This window comes from Quercus robur, chromosome 11 (assembly GCF_932294415.1).
Source record: "Quercus robur chromosome 11, dhQueRobu3.1, whole genome shotgun sequence".
In the NCBI taxonomy this organism is placed as follows: Eukaryota; Viridiplantae; Streptophyta; class Magnoliopsida; order Fagales; family Fagaceae; genus Quercus; species Quercus robur.
Genome location: NC_065544.1, coordinates 26,511,655 through 26,530,373, shown reverse-complemented (window position 1 = coordinate 26,530,373; position 18,719 = coordinate 26,511,655). Strand labels below are relative to the sequence as shown.

The 18,719-nt window shown below is 35.9% G+C and overlaps 1 protein-coding gene across 3 annotated transcripts in view; it reads right to left on the bottom strand.

Annotated features, from left to right (window-relative positions):
- LOC126707426 (MADS-box transcription factor 23-like) overlaps nucleotides 1-15,781 on the bottom strand; it is a 29,661-nt gene extending 13,880 nt beyond the window's left edge. For all 3 annotated transcript variants that reach the window (XM_050407052.1, XM_050407054.1, XM_050407053.1), the window contains exons 1-2: nucleotides 15,634-15,781; nucleotides 15,204-15,430 (exon numbers count right to left, since the gene is read on the bottom strand). In XM_050407052.1, the coding sequence (XP_050263009.1) occupies nucleotides 15,204-15,385 (182 nt within the window). In that variant the 5' untranslated portion in view covers nucleotides 15,386-15,430; nucleotides 15,634-15,781. The remainder of the gene's footprint in view (nucleotides 1-15,203; nucleotides 15,431-15,633) is intronic.
- Nucleotides 15,782-18,719: the final 2,938 nt, after the last annotated feature.

Genomic DNA, 18,719 nt, shown 5'->3' with positions numbered 1-18,719 from the left:
AATCGCTTTGTTGTGATTTATCTAGATGACATAGTGATTTATAGTGAATCCTTGGAGGATCACTTGGAACACCGTAGGAAGGTGCTGTCCAAATTGAGGGAACATCAGTTGTTTGTTAAGAAAGAGAAGTGTGAGTTTGCCCAGCAAGAGATTATGTTTCTAGGGCATAGAGTCAGCAAAGGTATGGTGATGATGGATGAGGGGAAGGTGCAGGCTATCCTTGATTGGCCTCCACCAAGTAAAGTGACGGAATTGAGATTCTTCTTTGGTTTGGCTAACTACTACAGGAAGTTTATCTAAGGATATTCCAAGAAGGTTGCTCCTCTTACAGATTTGCTGAAAAAGGACAAGAAATGGGTGTGGACAGATGCATGTCAAGAAGCTTTTGACAAGTTGAAGGTTGCTGTATCGAGTGAGCCTGTGCTACGTCTGCCAGATTTTGGGTTACCCTTTGAAGTCCATACTTATGCTTCTGACAAAATAATTCGTGGTGTTCTAGTGCAAGAAAAACATCCTGTTGCCTATGAGAGCAGGAAGTTAAATGAAGCAGAGCAGAAGTGTTCAGCTCATGAAAAAGAAATGATTGCAGTAGTACATTGTTTGTTGGCATGGCGTGTGTATCTGCTAGGGCCAAAGTTCGTGGTGAAAACAGACAATGTGGCTAATACCTTCTTTAACACACAAAAGAAGCTGTCACTCAAGCAAGCTAGGTGGCAAGAGTTACTGCAAGAATATGATTTTGTGTGGGAGCACAAACCAGGCAAGCACAATGAAGTAGCAGATGCACTTAGTCGTAAACAAGTGCAAGAGTATGTGGCTGCCTTAACTAGAGTGGAGTCAGATTTTGTGGATAGGATCAGGGAGAGTGCGAAGCTTGATGCTACCTATCAGAAGCTGGTGCAGGATGTGACTGCAAGCCTTGTGAGGCGTTATTAGCTGGAGGATGGGTTGCTATATGCCAAGGGTGGCAAGCTGTTTGTATTAAGTGGGAAGATCTGAAGGGAGTTACTAAAAGAAACTCATGATCCACAGTGGTCAGGACATCCAGGTAAGGATAAGATGTATGCCTTATTGTCCCGTTCTTACTTTTGGCCTAAAATGGAGTTAGATATTAAGTTATATGTGAAATCTTGTCTAGTTTGCCAACAAGACAAGGGATTAACTCAAAAGGAAGCAGGTTTGCTACAACCTCTTCCTATACCAAAAAGTCCATGGGTTTCGATTTCAATGGATTTTATTATTGGTTTGCCAAAATCTAAGGGGATGAGTTCAGTATTTGTGGTGGTTGATAGATTCTCAAAGTATGCTGTTCTTATGGCTGCACCGAGTACATGTACAGCAGAGGTAGCTGCTGATTTGTTCTATAAAAATGTGGTGGAATACTTTGGGTTGCCTGAAGATATTGTAAGTGATTGAGACTCTAGATTTACTAGTCGATTTTGGACTGTTCTGTTTGGTTGAGACTCTAGATTTACTAGTCGATTTTGGACTGTTCTGTTTGGTTTGATGGGTTTTGAGTTGAAGTTTTCTACTGCTAATCACCCACAAACAGATGGGCGAACAGAAAGAATTAATGCTGTGTTGAAGAAGTATTTGAGGCACTATGTGACTGCCAGCCAAAAGAATTGGCTAGACTTATTAGATTCGGCACAGTTTGCCTACAATCTACATAAGTCTTCATCAACTGGGATGAGTCCCTTTGAGTTGGCAATGGGGCAGCGGCCTCTCACACCTCATGAGATTGCCAAATAGCGTTCAGGGGGCAAATGTCCTGCAGTGTACAGATTTGCTATTAACAAGCAAGAGCTGATGCAGGAGGCACAAGACAGCTTGTTGAAAGCACATAAGAGAATGAAGAAGTATGTTGATAAAAGAAGAAGGCCGCTTGAGTTCCAAGTGGGGGATAAGGTGCTGCTAAAAATGACACCACAGATATGGAGGAAGTTTCAAAGCGAGCAAATTCACAGAGGTTTAATTCCTAAGTATGATGGTCCATTAGAGATAGTAAAAAGAGTTGGTGCTGTGGCTTACAAATTGAAGTTGCCAGAAAGGTTGCAGATTCACCCAACAATACATGTTAGCTTCTTGAAGCCTTATCATGGTGATGCAGAAGAGCCTGCAAGGAATGAGGGAAGGCGTGCCCTACCTACTGTCATGGTTTATTTTGATAAAGAAGTGGACAAAATCCTTGATAAGAAGGTGACAGGTTATCGAAAGGGAGGAAATATGATAACTTACTACTTAATGAAGTGGAAGGGGGTGGCTGAATCAGAGGCAAGTTGGGAGAAAGCATCTACACAGTGGCAGTTTGAGAAAGAGGTGAAGGCATTTGAGGATACCCTCCCGAAGTGGACGTCGGCTTCTTCTGGTGGGGGTGGTTTGTTAGGAGCTTTACAAGTTGTTGATGATGGTATGAGGAATTGGAGTGCTTGGGTAACATCAGGCCAGTCACATGGCTCAATGTTTTCTCAAGACACTAATGGCTCCTCATGCCTATCTAGTGAAGCTCCTAGTTGCTCTTTGAGGGGGACAAGCCCGGTCTCCCTGCTGGATTCAGATTGATGAGCATGATGAGGGGCAGCATGTAGAGGCACCTTACTCCACATGATACCCCAATACCATGGCAGAGGAGGGCCATGGTGGGCAAAGACAGATTGTTGATGATGGGCAGCAGCAGGTGGTGCTGACCCTACGTGGTAATGCATGGCATGATGGCTTGGTTAGGGGTTACTTTGTATGTGGGCTTGGTGGCTTGGGTGCAAGGCAGTGCTGGGCTGCTGTGATGATGATATGTTGTGCAAGACATTGGGCTGGTTGGTGTTGGCTAAATGCATGGACTTGTATGAGTGGGCTGATGGCAGTTACTTGGTGTGCTGCTGATGGACATGTTATGTGGGCTGTGATGCTGATGAAAAGGGCTTGGGCAGAGGGCCAAGGCTTCTAAAACATGGTAAAACTATTATGTGTGGGCTGCTGGAACATGGGCAGAAGCCCTATGATGATGTGCTGAGTAATGGGCTGGCATGTGCAGAGTGTGCAGCAGTAGTTATCGGCAGTTACCAAACATTTCCTGGCTTTGTGGATGTTCAAACATATTGTGTAGGGGTTGGAAACATGGAAGGTAGGCCAAGACAGCATCAAGTGAAGGTGTCCTTAGTCAAACTACATGTGGCAGCAAGTCCTGGACAAGAGGCAGTTACTTGGTAGTAACTACTGTGACAGTTTATTCTATATATTTATCCTAGGCTGTTAGGGCTATCAACAGCAGAGTGTGTATTATTTGCTTAGAGAATTTCATGTGTATTCTCCAGGCTTCCTTTGTACTTGATATTGAGTAATAAAGGTTGGGGTTGGTGCCCTGTAAATACTATGTGTGCTATGTGTGTGCGCATTCCCTTGATAAAACTGTTCTAAGTGTTCCTGCACTGTGTGAGTGTAGAGTGTTGGCTGAGACTAAGTCAGTGGACTTAGTGCCATCACATGCAGAAAATTTAAAGAGAAAAATTGACCCTGTGACACTTGGAGAGGTGGCTCTCGTATCATGTAAGAATATAGAAGTACTTAATTGGATTTTATTTGTAATAATGGACAACATAAGGTATTTATCAAAAAACAACCATACACTAAATCAATTCTAAGCGTAGTAGGATTAGGTTACTTGTCTTGCAAGTAAATTTAAACTACATCCTACAAGTTTAGTCTTATAATAAGTTTTGACCTTAATAGGTCCATATAAGCAATAAAAGTCGTTTTATTAACTTCCTAATTGCTATATAGACTTTCACACTTTGTGTCATTGTAAAATGTTTTCCATAAAACATTTTCAGCATTTTCAAGTATTTTTTTAATTGTAAAATCCTGGGCAAACATGAAAATGAGTTCTATTAATAGGAAGACTCTTTGCAAAAACTAGTAAAATGTTTTACCAATTTTTTTTTAGAAAACATTTTACAAAAATAGAAAAGCAACCTAATGTTTCTCTTACACTAGTTTCTCTCCTTTCTTTCTTCACACACCTTAGCTATCATGGCTGAAATGCTCAAGTACCACCACTGCCACTCGCCTCCACTAGTGGCTCCTCATCAGCCACACTAACTTCTTTTTGGACCAATTCACATAGTCTCTCTCTCTCTCTCTCTCTCTCTCTCTCCCCTATTGAGTCAAAACCATCCATGGCTGATTTAGCCTAGGCTCCACCTTGAGCCACCATTCATAGCTCATGTCACCTCCTATCTCTACTCGATTCGACTGAGTCTCAAACATCTCTCTCTCTCTCTCTCTCTCTCTCTCTCTCTCTCTCTCTCTCTCTCTCTCTCTCTCTCTCTCGTAAAAGCCTTAAAGGGTGAGAGATTTCAACCACTGCCTCAAATTAGTCATTGTCGTCATCTTCGTCTATCAATGTTTGTTTGTGATTGACGCTGGTAAGCACAGTGGCATTTTGTTCAACATGGGCTCAGATTGTTATGAGATCCAATGGGTTTGTGAGTGGAAGTTGATTGATATCGAACTGATGGGTTTATGGATGGATCTAGTCTAAAATGTGCCAATAATAGTGTTTTGTGGGTGGAAGTTGATTGATATCGAAGTTGATTGACTAACTTCAAGTTGCTGAAGTTAGTCATATACTGGGATTCGTGCAAAATGATGGCGTTTATATAATAAAGAGTTCAGATGTTTTGAAGCGGTAGAAAGTTTCTGCTATAAGTTCATCTACGTGGATTGTAGACTCTAGGGATAAAGGTTTTGTATTAGATCTAAAACTTCTCTTTACTATAGTGAATTTCTTTTCATGAAGATTTTCCCCTAGATTTTTTATTGTGAAACTAGTTTATTTCATTGGTTTTCTTAAGTCATCATATCTTATCTTATTTACTATTCCACTGTGGATGATATTGACATGATATTGATGTTTGTTTGTTTTAACAAGGCTTATTGGGTTTAAAACTTGTTAATTCTATCAATTGGTGTCTAAATTTCCCAACAAGTGGTATCAGAGCGAGTACACTCTGATTAGATTAATTTCCTGATGTGATCCTTGACCCCCGTTGTCATGGATCGTGGGTAATCTCTTTTGATTCCTCCTTTATTTGATGGTACTAATTATGCATACTAGAAAGTTCGTATGAAATTTTTTTTTGTAGGCTCTAAGTGAAAATGTATGGCAAGCTGTTGAAATTGGTTGGATTAAGCCAAATGAAGCACTAGTGGATTGGGATGAAGCAATAATCAAAGCGGCAAATTTCAACAGTAGGGCCTTGAATGCTTTGTTTTGTGGGGTAACCAGTGAGGAATTCAAGAAAATATCATCAACGAAAGTTGCCAAGGAAGCATGGACCATTCTTGAGACCACCTATAAAGGTACCAAGGCAGTAAAGACTGTGAAACTTCAAAAACTCACTAGTAGTTTTGAAAAAATAAGGATGAAACCTTTGATGAGTTCTATGCTAAACTCAATGATATTGTGAATTCCGCCTTCAACCTTGGAGAATTTATAGCAGAATCCAAAATTGTTAGGAAAATCCTTAGGTCCTTACCTGAAAGATTCCATGACAAGATCATTGCCATTGAAGAAGTGAAGGACATTGATTAAATTCTTTTGATTGAGCTTGTAGGGAACCTTCAAACCTATGAGATAGGATTAGGTTTAATGGGAAAATGTGGAAAAGTAGAAACTTGGCTCTTAAGGGTATAGAGGAAGAGATTGATGACTCTAAAGATGAAGATGAAAGCAAAGATGAAGATGAAGATGAGGATGAGGATGAGGATTTAACCTTCATAGCTAATGAGATTATCAAGCTTCTTCAATATAGGAAAAGGGATAAGGACAAAGCTCTTAGGAAATCTAAATCCTTTAGGAAGGGTAAGAGTGAGAAACCCCTCATCTAATGCCATGAGTGCAAAGGTTTTGGTCATATGAGGATAGAGTACCCAAACTATCATATGAAGGAAAAGACCAAGAATTCAAAAGGTAAAGGGTTGGTTGCTACCTTGAGTGATATTGAGAATGACTCTTCTAATGAATATGTGGATGAATGTGGTCACTTTATGGCATTTGTTGCCATAACCGATAAGATGATTGTGGAGAGTGCTAGTGATAGTGAGGATTCTTCTGATGATAAAGTACCCAAGAAGTTGACTTTTCAGGAAGCCGATGATAAGCTATGTATTGAATTTATAAAATCTGAAAAGACTTCTCATCTTTGTAAAAAAGAGCTTAATGAGGTAAAAACTGAAAAAGCTAAATTGTTAGTCAAACTAGATGAGATTACAAGGTTAGTTGAGACTCTTGTTATGAAGAACACCTCATTAGAAGAGAAGATCAAGAATCTCGAGGTTGAGCTTAGTCAAGCTAGAACTCAAATAGAAAGGATGTTTACTACAAAGCTTGATAAGGTATTGAGTGCTCAAAAGCCTAGTTCTGAAAAGACTAGCTAAGGATATGTTGTTTCCTCCGAACCCTCCTTTTCCACGGCTTCTAGATCAAAGACTATTTTTGTGCCCCAATCTGAGAAAGGTGATAAAGGTATGAAATCCATAATTGATTTGTCTAATTCTAAATCCTTTGTTAGTCCTCACTCTAGGAAGTCTAGTAGTCCTAAAATTGCTCACGTTTGTCACAATTGTAGTGTTTTTGGACACATTCGTCCTAATTACTTCAAGTTGTATTCTCAAAAGCAAGTGTCCAAACGGTCACAGGTTTCTTCTCAAAGAACTATACCTTTTTTTGGAGAGTTATTAAAAGTCTTAAACTTTTTAACTCAATTTCAGGAGAATTCTAATTCTTCTATGTCCTTTAGTAGACATACTAGGACATGTGTTTTTTCATCTTTATGGCCAAAGACTCGCACAGTGTGGGTGAGAAAAGAGCCTAAGACTTAATTGTCTTTTATGTTGTCTTTTACTTTAATTCTTTCTATCTAAAGTAGGACTTTCTTACTTGATTTCTTATTTGCTTTTGGAATCATACTTTCATGCATCTGCATCTTTCGTTCATGCTTTCATTTTATTTATCTGTTTTTGTTTGGTTGTTTAGTCTTTATTTTGTTTGTTTTTCAAATAAAAAGAGAAAAATCAGAAAAAATTATAAAACAATGTGTGTTTGTATATGTTAGTACTTATGTACCTTTGATGGCCATTGAAACAAAGTTTCTAAACTTTGTATCTTTTGTAGCTTAGATAAGCATCTCAATGTACAACTAAGCAAGTAAGTTTTGTGGCTCATGGTTGTAATGAGTACGATTAAGTTTGTCTTTTATATCTCATACTCATATCACTCTTTTTAATGGGAAGGACTAGAAAATTCTAAGAGAAATGCATAAATAACTATCTCACTACTAAAGCCTGCCAATCACGTATAACATCTGTATGCTTCAACATAGCAAAATTGGGATGTTTAAACTTACATAATTGGGTATTTTCTTCCCTCTCTCTCTTATATGCCTATGCGTGCTATGCTCAAATAGAAATATATGCAAAGAATAAAAGCAAAAAGATCAAAATGATTTTAATATGGTTGCAAGCGTGTTTCTAAGAGATGTGGGAGTTATAGGATGTACCTTGAAGGTGAAAATCCTCATTAAACAGTTATAATTGTGTGCGAGTGTATTTGATTCTCTCTAGTCTCAAATCTTCATAATATGAGATGCTTATGCACTCTTACTATGTTTTCACACACAACAAGAAAATTCTTTGCTACTCTTGATACATGTGCAAGTACAATGTGATTTGGCCATCACAAGAGATACATGTGTTAATATATATTTGCAAAACTGTCTTAACTTGTTTTGAAATATAAAATTGGTTAGATTTTTTTAGTGTGTTTTAGATCTATGAATGCTTTGCATATATGTTGAGAGATGTTTTGAGAGCTTAATATGTTGATTGGATCTATGATTAAGTAGCCATATTGTTGCTTTCTCATCTTATGCGTTTTTCTCTCATGAAAAACTTCTTTTCTACATCCTTAATAGCTTCTCAACAGAATCTGGACAGATACCTCTTTTATCAAGATTTTTGGGTTGACCTTGATAGTTTCTTGACAGATAGGTCGATCCATCAAGTTAAAATCTATTGCTTTCTGTCTACTCGACATATCCTTGATAGATTCTCAATCCATTGAGGTTGGCTTCTGTTTGATAGCAGCTTGACAGCTTCTCGATCTATCGAGACCCTCTGGCATGCATTGTTTTTCACATGTTTTTATAGCTTCTTGTACCCTTTGTCAATCATGACAAAAAGAGGGAGAAAATGTGGTTTCTTTTTAAGATTTGACATGTTAGGGGGAGAAATACATGCCTTTGTAAGGGGAAGTTGTGTCTCATCTTGTTAGGGGGAGTGTTTACCTCCTTGTTGTTTTAGTAGCTTCTTTTAGCTTTTTGTACACTAGTCTTGTGACAATTTTTACATACATTGTGCTTATCTTTGATATATATATATATATATATATGATGTATGCTTTCTTCACCTATCTTCACATGTGTTGTTTATTTTCTATCTTTATACACATGTTTCTTTATGTACACAATCTTTATTTCTGTTTCACACATGATGCCTTGATGAGTTTTGTTTAAGTATTTCAAAAAGACAGGTTGTGAAAGTTTATCTCGTCATGAACTCTTTTTTTGCAAAGTTTTTCAAGAGTTTGTAGTAGGGATAAATTTATTTTGTAATACAACAAGTGGTTATGAGTTAAGTGATTTAAGACTTCTCTCATGATTATTTGTTTTGTTGTGGTTTTGTCATAGATTTTCAAAGGGGAAGATTGTTAAGGACATATTTTATGTAATTGGCTAATCCTTTGACAAAATGCACTTATAATTGGGTAAATCTAGGATAAGTTTAGTACTTCAAGAAACATGTTGTTCAAACCAAGTATTAAAGCCATGAAGATTGGATCAAGAAACAAGTGAAGAAAAGTTGTAAATTAAAACTTGACAAATACCTCGACAGAAACAGTATCTATCGAGATTTAAGAACGAAGCTCGATAGAAGTTGAATCTGTTGAGGTCTATGAAATCAGAATTTCCAAATTTGATTTTTGGCCTTAGCCAACATGTGTGTGTAGGGTTTCTTTTCTCACAACCCTAGACATTTTTCTCACAATCCTAAACATATATATGGCTTATTTTAAAGGCCGTTATACATGCAGAACACATGGAGAACACATGCAGAAAGTGACCTAGTGCCTTACTCTCTCTGTAAGAAGTTACTATATTTTTTACGCTTTAGGGTTTTGTAACCAAGTACTTTTTGATCTTCATTGTTGATGAAGTAAAGAACTTTGCAGCCAACAATATCTTCAAGTTGCTTAAGTTAGTTACGTACTGAGATCCATGCAAAAGGGTGGCGTTCATATATTGAAGAGTTCAGAGGTTCTGAAGCGGTAGAAGGTTTCTGCTGTAAGTTCATCTACGGAGATTGTAGAGTTTATGGAGAAAAGTTTTGTACTAGATCTGAAACTTTTCTTTATTATAGTGAATTTCTTTTCCGGAAGGTTTTCCCCCAGGTTTTTTACTGTGAAACTAGTTTGTTTCATTAGTTTTCCTACGTCATCATATATTGTCTTATTTACTATTCCGCTGTGCATGATATTAACATGATATTGATGTTTGTCTGTTTTAACAAGGTTTATTCATAATAAATCTAATTAATAACTTGGATTTAAAACTTGTTAATCCTATCAACCGAGGTCTAAATTTTTCAACAAGGTCTAATACCAAATTGATACAACCGTAGAAATGGCACTAATCAAATTAAGCAATGGAATAGAAAGTTAGAAAAAAAATTATTTCGTTAAAAGTCAATTTTGATCAATATGTGGTTTACTTACAATGGAGGGAAGGACAAGAAAGAAGAATATGAAAATAGTTAAGGAGTGCAAAAGTACTGTTATGGGAAAATTTGATATAATAATAATTGTATCCTATATATAAATCACACCCTTTGTAGAGAAGATATTTCATAGAAAGAGATTAATGTCAAAAATCCAAATTACACCCTTTAATTGTTAAAGGTTGTGTTCAGCTTCGTGGTGTTTTTTATTTTATTTTATTTTTTTATAATAAATAAATAAAAAAATTTTAAAATTTTTTTTTTTTTAATGAGTTTCAAGACCCATACCATAAAAGACCTTAAAATCCAAGGGAAGCCGAGCAAATGGCCTAGAGCATAAAACTTACCTCTGCAAGGACTGATTGAGAGCTTGCTATCCCAAGCAAGTAAAATCAAATCTAGAAAAGTGTATACCATGGCAATGAATGAGCACCTACAACTGCTATAAAAAAAAGGCACAACTCAATCGGAAGGACAACCCCTAAAAGCTTCAAGCTCCAATCTAAGATCATCAACAATGACCCATAATAAGCAACATCTCATCCTCCATCAAAGCTTAAAACCACTTTGACTAAGCACCCATCAAGCTTATAAAACCATCTGAACTTGGTAGTCAAATGGCATCCATAATTCAAACTAGGCTTGTCCACCACCCGCCTGAACTCGAAGCTCTCTGACCCGATACCTGCCCGATCCAAGTGGTGGTTCAGTCGGACATGGGTCGCTGGCACCAAGACCCAATACTATCGGTTTGAGTTGCAGTTTGGCTGTCTAAGAAACCAACAAACCTGACCCACTCGATGACTTGTTCTCTCTCTGTCAAAGATCGTGAGTTTCAGCCAAAAATCAGGTAAGCCAAAACTCAAACTCCTTCGATATAAGGAGATCTCAGAAGATCCAACCAGATCTTGGCCAGATTGGAGGAATATCAGCCAAATCTTGATAGATCTAGCCACATCTGATGAGATTCGACAAGATTTCGACCAAAATCTAGCAAGATTTCGATCCTTGTAGCTAACCCGAAATCGACCAATAATCACTCAAAACCAATATTGCCCAATTTCGCCGATTTGAAGCTCCATTCAGGTCAGTTACAGATCATGATTTTTCCCACTTGAAGTGGTCGGGTTGAGTCCAGGTTAGGCACAAACTTAATTCGTGGACAACCCTAATTCAAACCTAGTCTCTACCATAAAACCCACTCACCTATGAGATTTCTTTCAAGTCTGAGAAGAGCCTTACTCACTATTGAGTTTTGTCTAATGGCTGTCTTTTGGTCAATTTCAAGCCTTGCAAATTATGATTTCTTTTGATAAACCTTTGGTCTTGGGGGTTAGAGCCAAGTTCTTAGAGCATCCACATCCGGATCTTAAATCTCATCTTATTTTACCATCCCAAAAAGCTACTTTATCAATTATACCATACCATTTTACAATACACCCACCATCCCAAAATTCTATTATTTTACCATCTTATTAAAATATTATTTTTTTAATCTTTTTTTATTATTACTTTTCCAACCGTCACCTTTTTTGTTTTCAAAATCAACTATTCCTGCTTGCATTTCCAATGGTCTGCCAGTTTTTTTTTCTTTTCAATTTCTTTTCAATTTCAATTTATTTCCAACTGTTTCACGAACCTACCAATTTTTTTTTTCAATTTATTTCCAACTATTTCCGACTATCACCACACCACCACCACTATGCCTACCACGCCACCATGCCCACTGCCCACCAAAATCCCACCGGAACCAAAAACCCAAATTAACGAAAAAAAAAAACCACCAGATCACTGCCACATCCAACCCATCTGAGCCCAAAAGATAAAAATCAATCCATGCCTCACTGCAAAACACACACAAAACCCACACAAAACCCAGATCGGCAAAAGCACAAAACCCAGATCGGCGAAAGCACAAAACCCAGATCGGAGAAACCATTTGACCCACGGCGCCACTAGATCAACACCGCCACCAACGCCGCCAACATCACACCACATCTAGCCCATCATCAGCGATCTTAAGCGACCCATCATCGGCGACATTGGCAACCCACCAATCTCCACCGATCCAAACCCACGCCACCACCTGACCCATGATTCACCGACACACCAATCCACCGATCTCCATGCTGTGACCACGAACCAAACCCAGCTATAGTGCAAGCCTTGAACGAGAAAGAGAGATGTGAGATGAGAGAAAGAGTGAGGAAGGAATCCATAACAAACCCATCGGAATCCATAGCAAACTGATCTGAGATTTTTTTTTTTTTTGATGGAAACAAACTGATCTGAGATAGAGAGGAAGGAAGTATTGAAATTGTATGGGTTTCGGGTTTGAAGAGGAGAGAGCAGAACGAGAGGATGAAGAGAGAGAAAAGAAGAGAAATAATGAAAGAGGAGAGAGAAAGTCCCGGTTAAAAAGTATTAAAAAATATTTTTTTTTATACCATTCAGCTACAGTACCATCTTACATTTAAGATGGTACTGTAGCTATATGTCAAAATTATTTTAGCATTTTAGCATATGGCCTTCCCATTGCTGGTGTTTTTTGGGCTTGTATGCCAAATGTGCCTTACATTTGGCATATAACAAGCCCAAGGCGGATGCTCTTAGCATCCATAATCGTGAAACTATCTCTCTCTTCTCTCACTAAACTCTTAGTTTGTGCTTTTTCTTTATGTATAAGTAGGTATTTACTAACTTTGAATTGCCATTTTGTGTGTGTGTATATACATTCCCTTAAATGGCAATAGGGTATCCATTGTCATCTATAAAACTATCACCCTTCACATACGTGATGCGGCATTGTTTTATTGTACTTAATAGCAGTTTTATATATGAAAATTGACGGAAAGATTAACTTGACATAAATATCAAAATTAAGGACTATAACACAGCAACTAAAAAAAAATTTAGAGAAGAAAATGATCATTTTCTCAAACTTAAAGAGTATAATTTAAATTTTGGCCTGAAATTAACTATCAACCATGCATACGGAATTTTCATGATTATGCATTCTTTAAAAAATAACACTATTTTTGAACAAATGCAACTAAATTAATTTAGCAACTCCGAGGAGATCATTACATTTCAGGAATAATGGCTTCATACAGAAAGAATTTGGGATTATTTCATTTCTCGCATCCTATATGTATGTGTGGTGTTTTACTTCAATTCTTTTACGTTCTCTTATTTTTCACCACAAAAATAACATGTCCATTTTTTCCATTTTCCACCCCCATTTTTGCGAAAGTAATAACTTTTCTCTTTACGTAGCCATATTATAGAAAGGCTAATAGCATATGAAGGCACCACATAATTCATATACCTTTTATATCTAAATGTTAGATAAATAAGTAATGAAATAAAAAAAATGAAAATTTCTTTTTCTAATGTATTAATTATAAATTTTGATTTATGTCAATTGATTTGACACACGTATGGTATAATCTATCATTTCATTAACAATATATAAACAATTTTTTCAGTCTAAAACCGTACCATATTGTGTGACTATATAACACCTTTCTTAACCAAAAACAGTTTACGTATGCATTAATGAAACATGTAAAATCTTCTTAAGTACACAGGCGAGTATGATGATAAAATTGGAATCTACCTGAAAAATTCAAAAGAATAGGTATTAAACGAAAGGAATGACTATTACTGTTTAATGATTCATTCATTCATCATCATCGATTCCAATTGAACTAGAGTACTATGGAGCTACATGTGGTGAATTGTGACAGGTAACAGCGTCGATGATGATATAGATATATAATTGTATTTCAGAGATTGGAATGAGGTGATGGATTGATATGGGAAGTTATGAAAACAATGGTTGGACAATTGTGGTAGGTGTAGTGACAACAACTATGCGTTAGAGCAAGATTTTAAAGCAGCTCAAGCTATTTCTTTATAAAATAAAATAAAAAGTAATATGGGGAGCTTTTCTAATATCTAAAAACTATTGTGGATGTCCATTGATTTAACTCATTATGAATTTTTGGAACAAGAGAGAAGAAAACTAAGATTAATTCCTGTTTATACTAGGATAACGAAGTTTAAGAGAAGTTTGATAATAGTGAGATGATGATTCAGAGGTGGAAGTAGTGCTGATGATATTGATGACAAGCTTTGGTAGGCATATGTTGGCAAAGACAATTGATCATCAGATGATAGAGTAGGTGAGAGCTGATACTGAAGGAGGGAAGTGTGTCGGCAATTCTTATTGTGTTGGTGCTTCAAAATTAATAGTGATGGTGATTGTTTTGGACAATGGCAATAATTATGAGATAAAAGACCAATATAAATTGATGTGATATTGATGGCAATGAGTAATGGTCTGACCAAAACTTTCATTGAGAGAGTAATGGAAAGGATTCAAAGAGAAATTGTAGCATTTAAGTCCTCTTCTATCACTTGGCCAAGAATGTAGAAAGCTAACTGTTTTATCAGTTTTTTGTTTGAAGAATTCTATGGTGAGCACTGAAAATTCTTCCTTTACCAATTTAATAGCAATGTGTTAATTAATACAAAAGAGAGAGCATATTGCATGGAATTAATTGTTATCTGCATTTGAATCAATAAGACACTTGACTATATTGAAAGAAAATTTCTTCTTTTCGCAAATTTTCTTTTAAATCTTGTTAGAAAATTAAAACTTCACAGAACCAAATACATCCACCATCTTCACCACAATCTGCATTTAGTTCTTCATATTTAACAATTTGTGACTTTAAATCAATGAGTAATCGAGCATAATCTAACACCAAAACCGAAAGGGTGGACACTTCAAATTAATTAACTCCTTAGAAAAGTTAAGGCTCAACCAGCTAAACTTAGTTGAACATTTACTTTCTAATTAAATTCCAATATACACTAAGTTACAGTACATCTTAAATCTAACTCTAAGATGACTCATCAATGAACTTGAACAAATTAAGTATCATAAAAATTCAAACATTTACTTTCTTTTTTGAAACAAGACCAAAGATTTTATGGAATAACTAGCATAGAAGAAATGCATGATCAATATTCAAGGACCTTCAAGAGGCAAAGGATAATTTCATGTTAGCGTAATCATTTGTCATTATCCTATATATGATCATCAACTGTAAATAGATGTATTCCAATGTAAATCTAAATGAAACTATTTTGATTAGAAATATTATTATTTGCTTAAAAGCAAAGAGAAAAAGAAAAGAAAGAGATGGAATACAAGAAACATATACATAATTAAACTTCAATCACATGCATACTCCACATGAACCATTCATAAAGACACGTGGAACTTTATTTATTTAGAGCAAGTGAGATAGAAATAAAGGGATTCTCAGCCAAAAAAGAAATAGAAAGAAAGGGATTCCAACCTTGTACTGGCATATTCGTAGAGCTTGCTGGTGCTGGAGAAAATAACGACTCCAACTTCTGCATCACAAAGGATCGAGAGCTCCCTGGCCTTCTTAAGCAACCCATTTCTTCGTTTTGAAAAAGTCACTTGCCTGCTGGTGGAATTGTCAATTCTTCGGATCACTATTTTTCCTCTCCCCATATTCTTCAATCAAAGCGTTTCTCACTCACCTAGATCACTGGATATCTGTATAGGGTTTACAAATAGGTCAAAATATGATCAAAATGATACCCCAATCGGCTAGAAATTTTGAAACCACCCAACAAAAATCAAGGTCAAACCCAAAATTTCCATACAAGAAAGGAATAACAACAACAAAACACAGCGACAAGAATATGAAAGATCAAACCCAAAAAAGAAACTAGAACTAGAAGTAGAAAAAAGCTTACTTAATTTGATCTTAAATGGAGGAGAGAGAGAGAGAGAGAGAGAGAGAGAGAGAGAGACTGAGAGAGAAGCTCAAATTCGCCTGCGATGTGCTATCGATGTGATATGTGATGCAAATATCATTCTTTATATGGAAACCTGAAAGTGGTAACTTTAAGAAATCAAGTAAAACCTTTTATTTAAGGAAACAATTACTCCTTGTCTGGTAAGTGGTTTCACTGTTCAACCCAAAACCGTTAAGGTTTTTTCTCGGTACAGATCGGACAATAGTTGTTACACACACTAATGCGAGTACCTTAAACAGTAGTACTCGCCATTCACTGGCATTGGAGAGATGGAGACAGCTTGCAGTGGACAAATGTCAAGCAAGGAGAGCGACTGTTAAACTCATTACAGTCGAGAAAGTTTTGGGTGTAGTGGGATTCCTCGTACTTTTAAGGGCCCTGGATTCTTGGGCGTATGTAAAAAGAAATAAAGCATAGTGTGAACGCGCCTCTTATCCTATGGATCAGTAACACGTGTTTACGTAAACCGAGGGCGCCTTTCTTCCATTTTGGGGGAGGCATTTGCCATTGGCGTTTAGCTTTATTATTGGATAGAGAAACTTAGAAAGCAATATTTGCCCATATCTTTCCATATTTAACACATACATATACTCTCTAAGGAAGGTTGCATTTGAGGAATTCTCTCTCCCACAACTTTATTTATTGATTAAGGAAGGTTACAACTTACATTTGAGCCACTTTTGTTCCTCTCTACAGTCTCTTCAATTAAACAAAAAAAAAGAATTCCCAAAAAAGAAAAACAGTAATGACAACTTGCTCTATTAAAAAAAACAAGTCAAAACAGTTTATGCACTTCTAAGTTCAACCAATTTGAAAAATAATTATGATTAATTTTGGCTTAAGTGCGAATTCATGAACATATTAAAATTTGACTTAGTTTGGCTCCACTTGACCTACTTTTACGAGAGAAGCTTGAACTCATATTTCAAACTCAAAGGTTGAGTAAAGCTTGAATTAGCTTGAGTCAGCTTACTTAGATGGTTATTATTAATACACATTAAATAAGCAAGATGAATCAAGTTTAGAGATATGTTGTTTTAGCACCTGATGTAACGATCCTTGATGCAATTACAAGAACCATTATAATATTTTTTTGGGGGATGGAGGGTATTGATTTAGTGGCAGTGGGTGAAAAAGTTGCTTTGTTATCTGGGTTATGTGACTTGTTTTAATAATATATATGAATAGTTTTATAAATCACTACGTAGTTATGAGTTGGAGAAAATAGCTTCAAACTGATTTGGAGTTAAATTTTATCCTAAATTTTGACTTAATTAATAATCCTTGCCAAGATAGTTGTTTATAAGTTATCCATTGTAATCTTGTGATGAGACTCATGTAGATGCACCTCAACTATAAAGCTCAAAGCATTAACTTATTATGGTTTGAAATTTGTAACCTCTCTTAAATTAAGGCTCCCCTTTCTCCAAAGTAGGTGCATGTCTGGTGTTTTTTTTTTTTTTCAAAGTAAAAATGTGCTAGAGGGAAGGGTGGCAACCCCTACGCACCCAGGGGACATGCCTAGTGTATGGTTATGTCAAAAAAAGGACAATGTCATCTAAGGCTTGTATTTATGATTTATAGGAAATTAAATTTAGAACTTCATTAGGGGTCTCAAACATGGTTAAAAGGATAAAAGCTTTTGAGATTACAAAATATAATTTTGGGATGATGTTCATAAAAAAAATATAAAAAAAAAAAAATTGGGGTAATGTTTTGCCGATGTAATTGGAATTATGACTTTATTGATGTGTTCGTACCTGAATATATATTTGTATTTTTTTAGGAAAAAAATATTTTTCCTTACCAAACAAAATAACAACTGGTTTTGTTATGGATGTGTATTTAAAATTCATAAACCTTCTTTTCCCCCCCAAAAAAAAAAAAAAAAAAAAAATCTTATAACCTTTTGTGGTTACTAAGATACCATATTTTGCATAGTAATCACTTTAGCTAATTCTTGCTTTTTATCCATTTGGAACGAGAAGAAAAGAAAAGTAGGCTAGCAAAATGCGTTTCCAATTTGCATAGAAGAGTCTCAACCATGTTGCCGCAATCCATATTATAATAATAATAATCATGTAAAATTTCATTAAGTTCATATATTTCCTTGTAAAAAGGAGCATAATAGATGCATATCTAACTTCATAGAATCTATACATTACTTTATATTTTGCAATCTTAAGCACAATTTTTAGATGATAATCTTATGTTTCTCACTTATTATTCCATAATTAAACCTTACATCTACATGTTTTTCTAGCCTTATCTACCAAAATCCACACTCCAAATAACCTTGCCTTTCATTCACCTACTGCTAGACAATTAAAAATCTTGCAAGTCAAAGATATCTTTCAGCCACTCTTTGCCCTCAAGATTCAATCTTTCCAAACCCAAATCACTTATTCGGACCAACACATCCAATTACTCAGATCTTTTCTTACTTGTGACGACTAAAACCTTTCCCATATATTTTCTTTTAACGCAAGTTAAAAAAAATAGTGCAATACTACCTGATATAATATATTTTATAAATTAAATATAAAACCATGCTTAACAAAAGCATTAGAGATGAAAACCTTACATGTCTGTTACAGAAGCAATTTAGAAGTATGAAATAACAAATAACAAATCAACTATTTATACCTAGGTTTTCTATTTCTTACTTGGACTGAAAAAATTAGATGACAAAATACCCAATACCCAAAATAAAGGTTTCTCTTGTGATTTAGTTGGTTCAGGTTATTAGGAGTCCATGATGTACGATGAAACTCTTGTTTTGTAAAAAGTAGCCATTGTATGCGTTTTAGTTACGTAAGACTTTTGATCCTGATTTCTACAATATTATGTTGGTATAGAGCCATGTCATGGGAAAAAAATAAATAAATAAAAACAGAGCCCAAAAGAAAAATGAAACAAAAACGTAAAAAACAACTTTCTGCCATATCTGCTTGCACCACAATTGTCGAAGTATAACTTTGATAGCTGGATACCTTAAGTTGGCAATTATCTTGAGTCCTAAT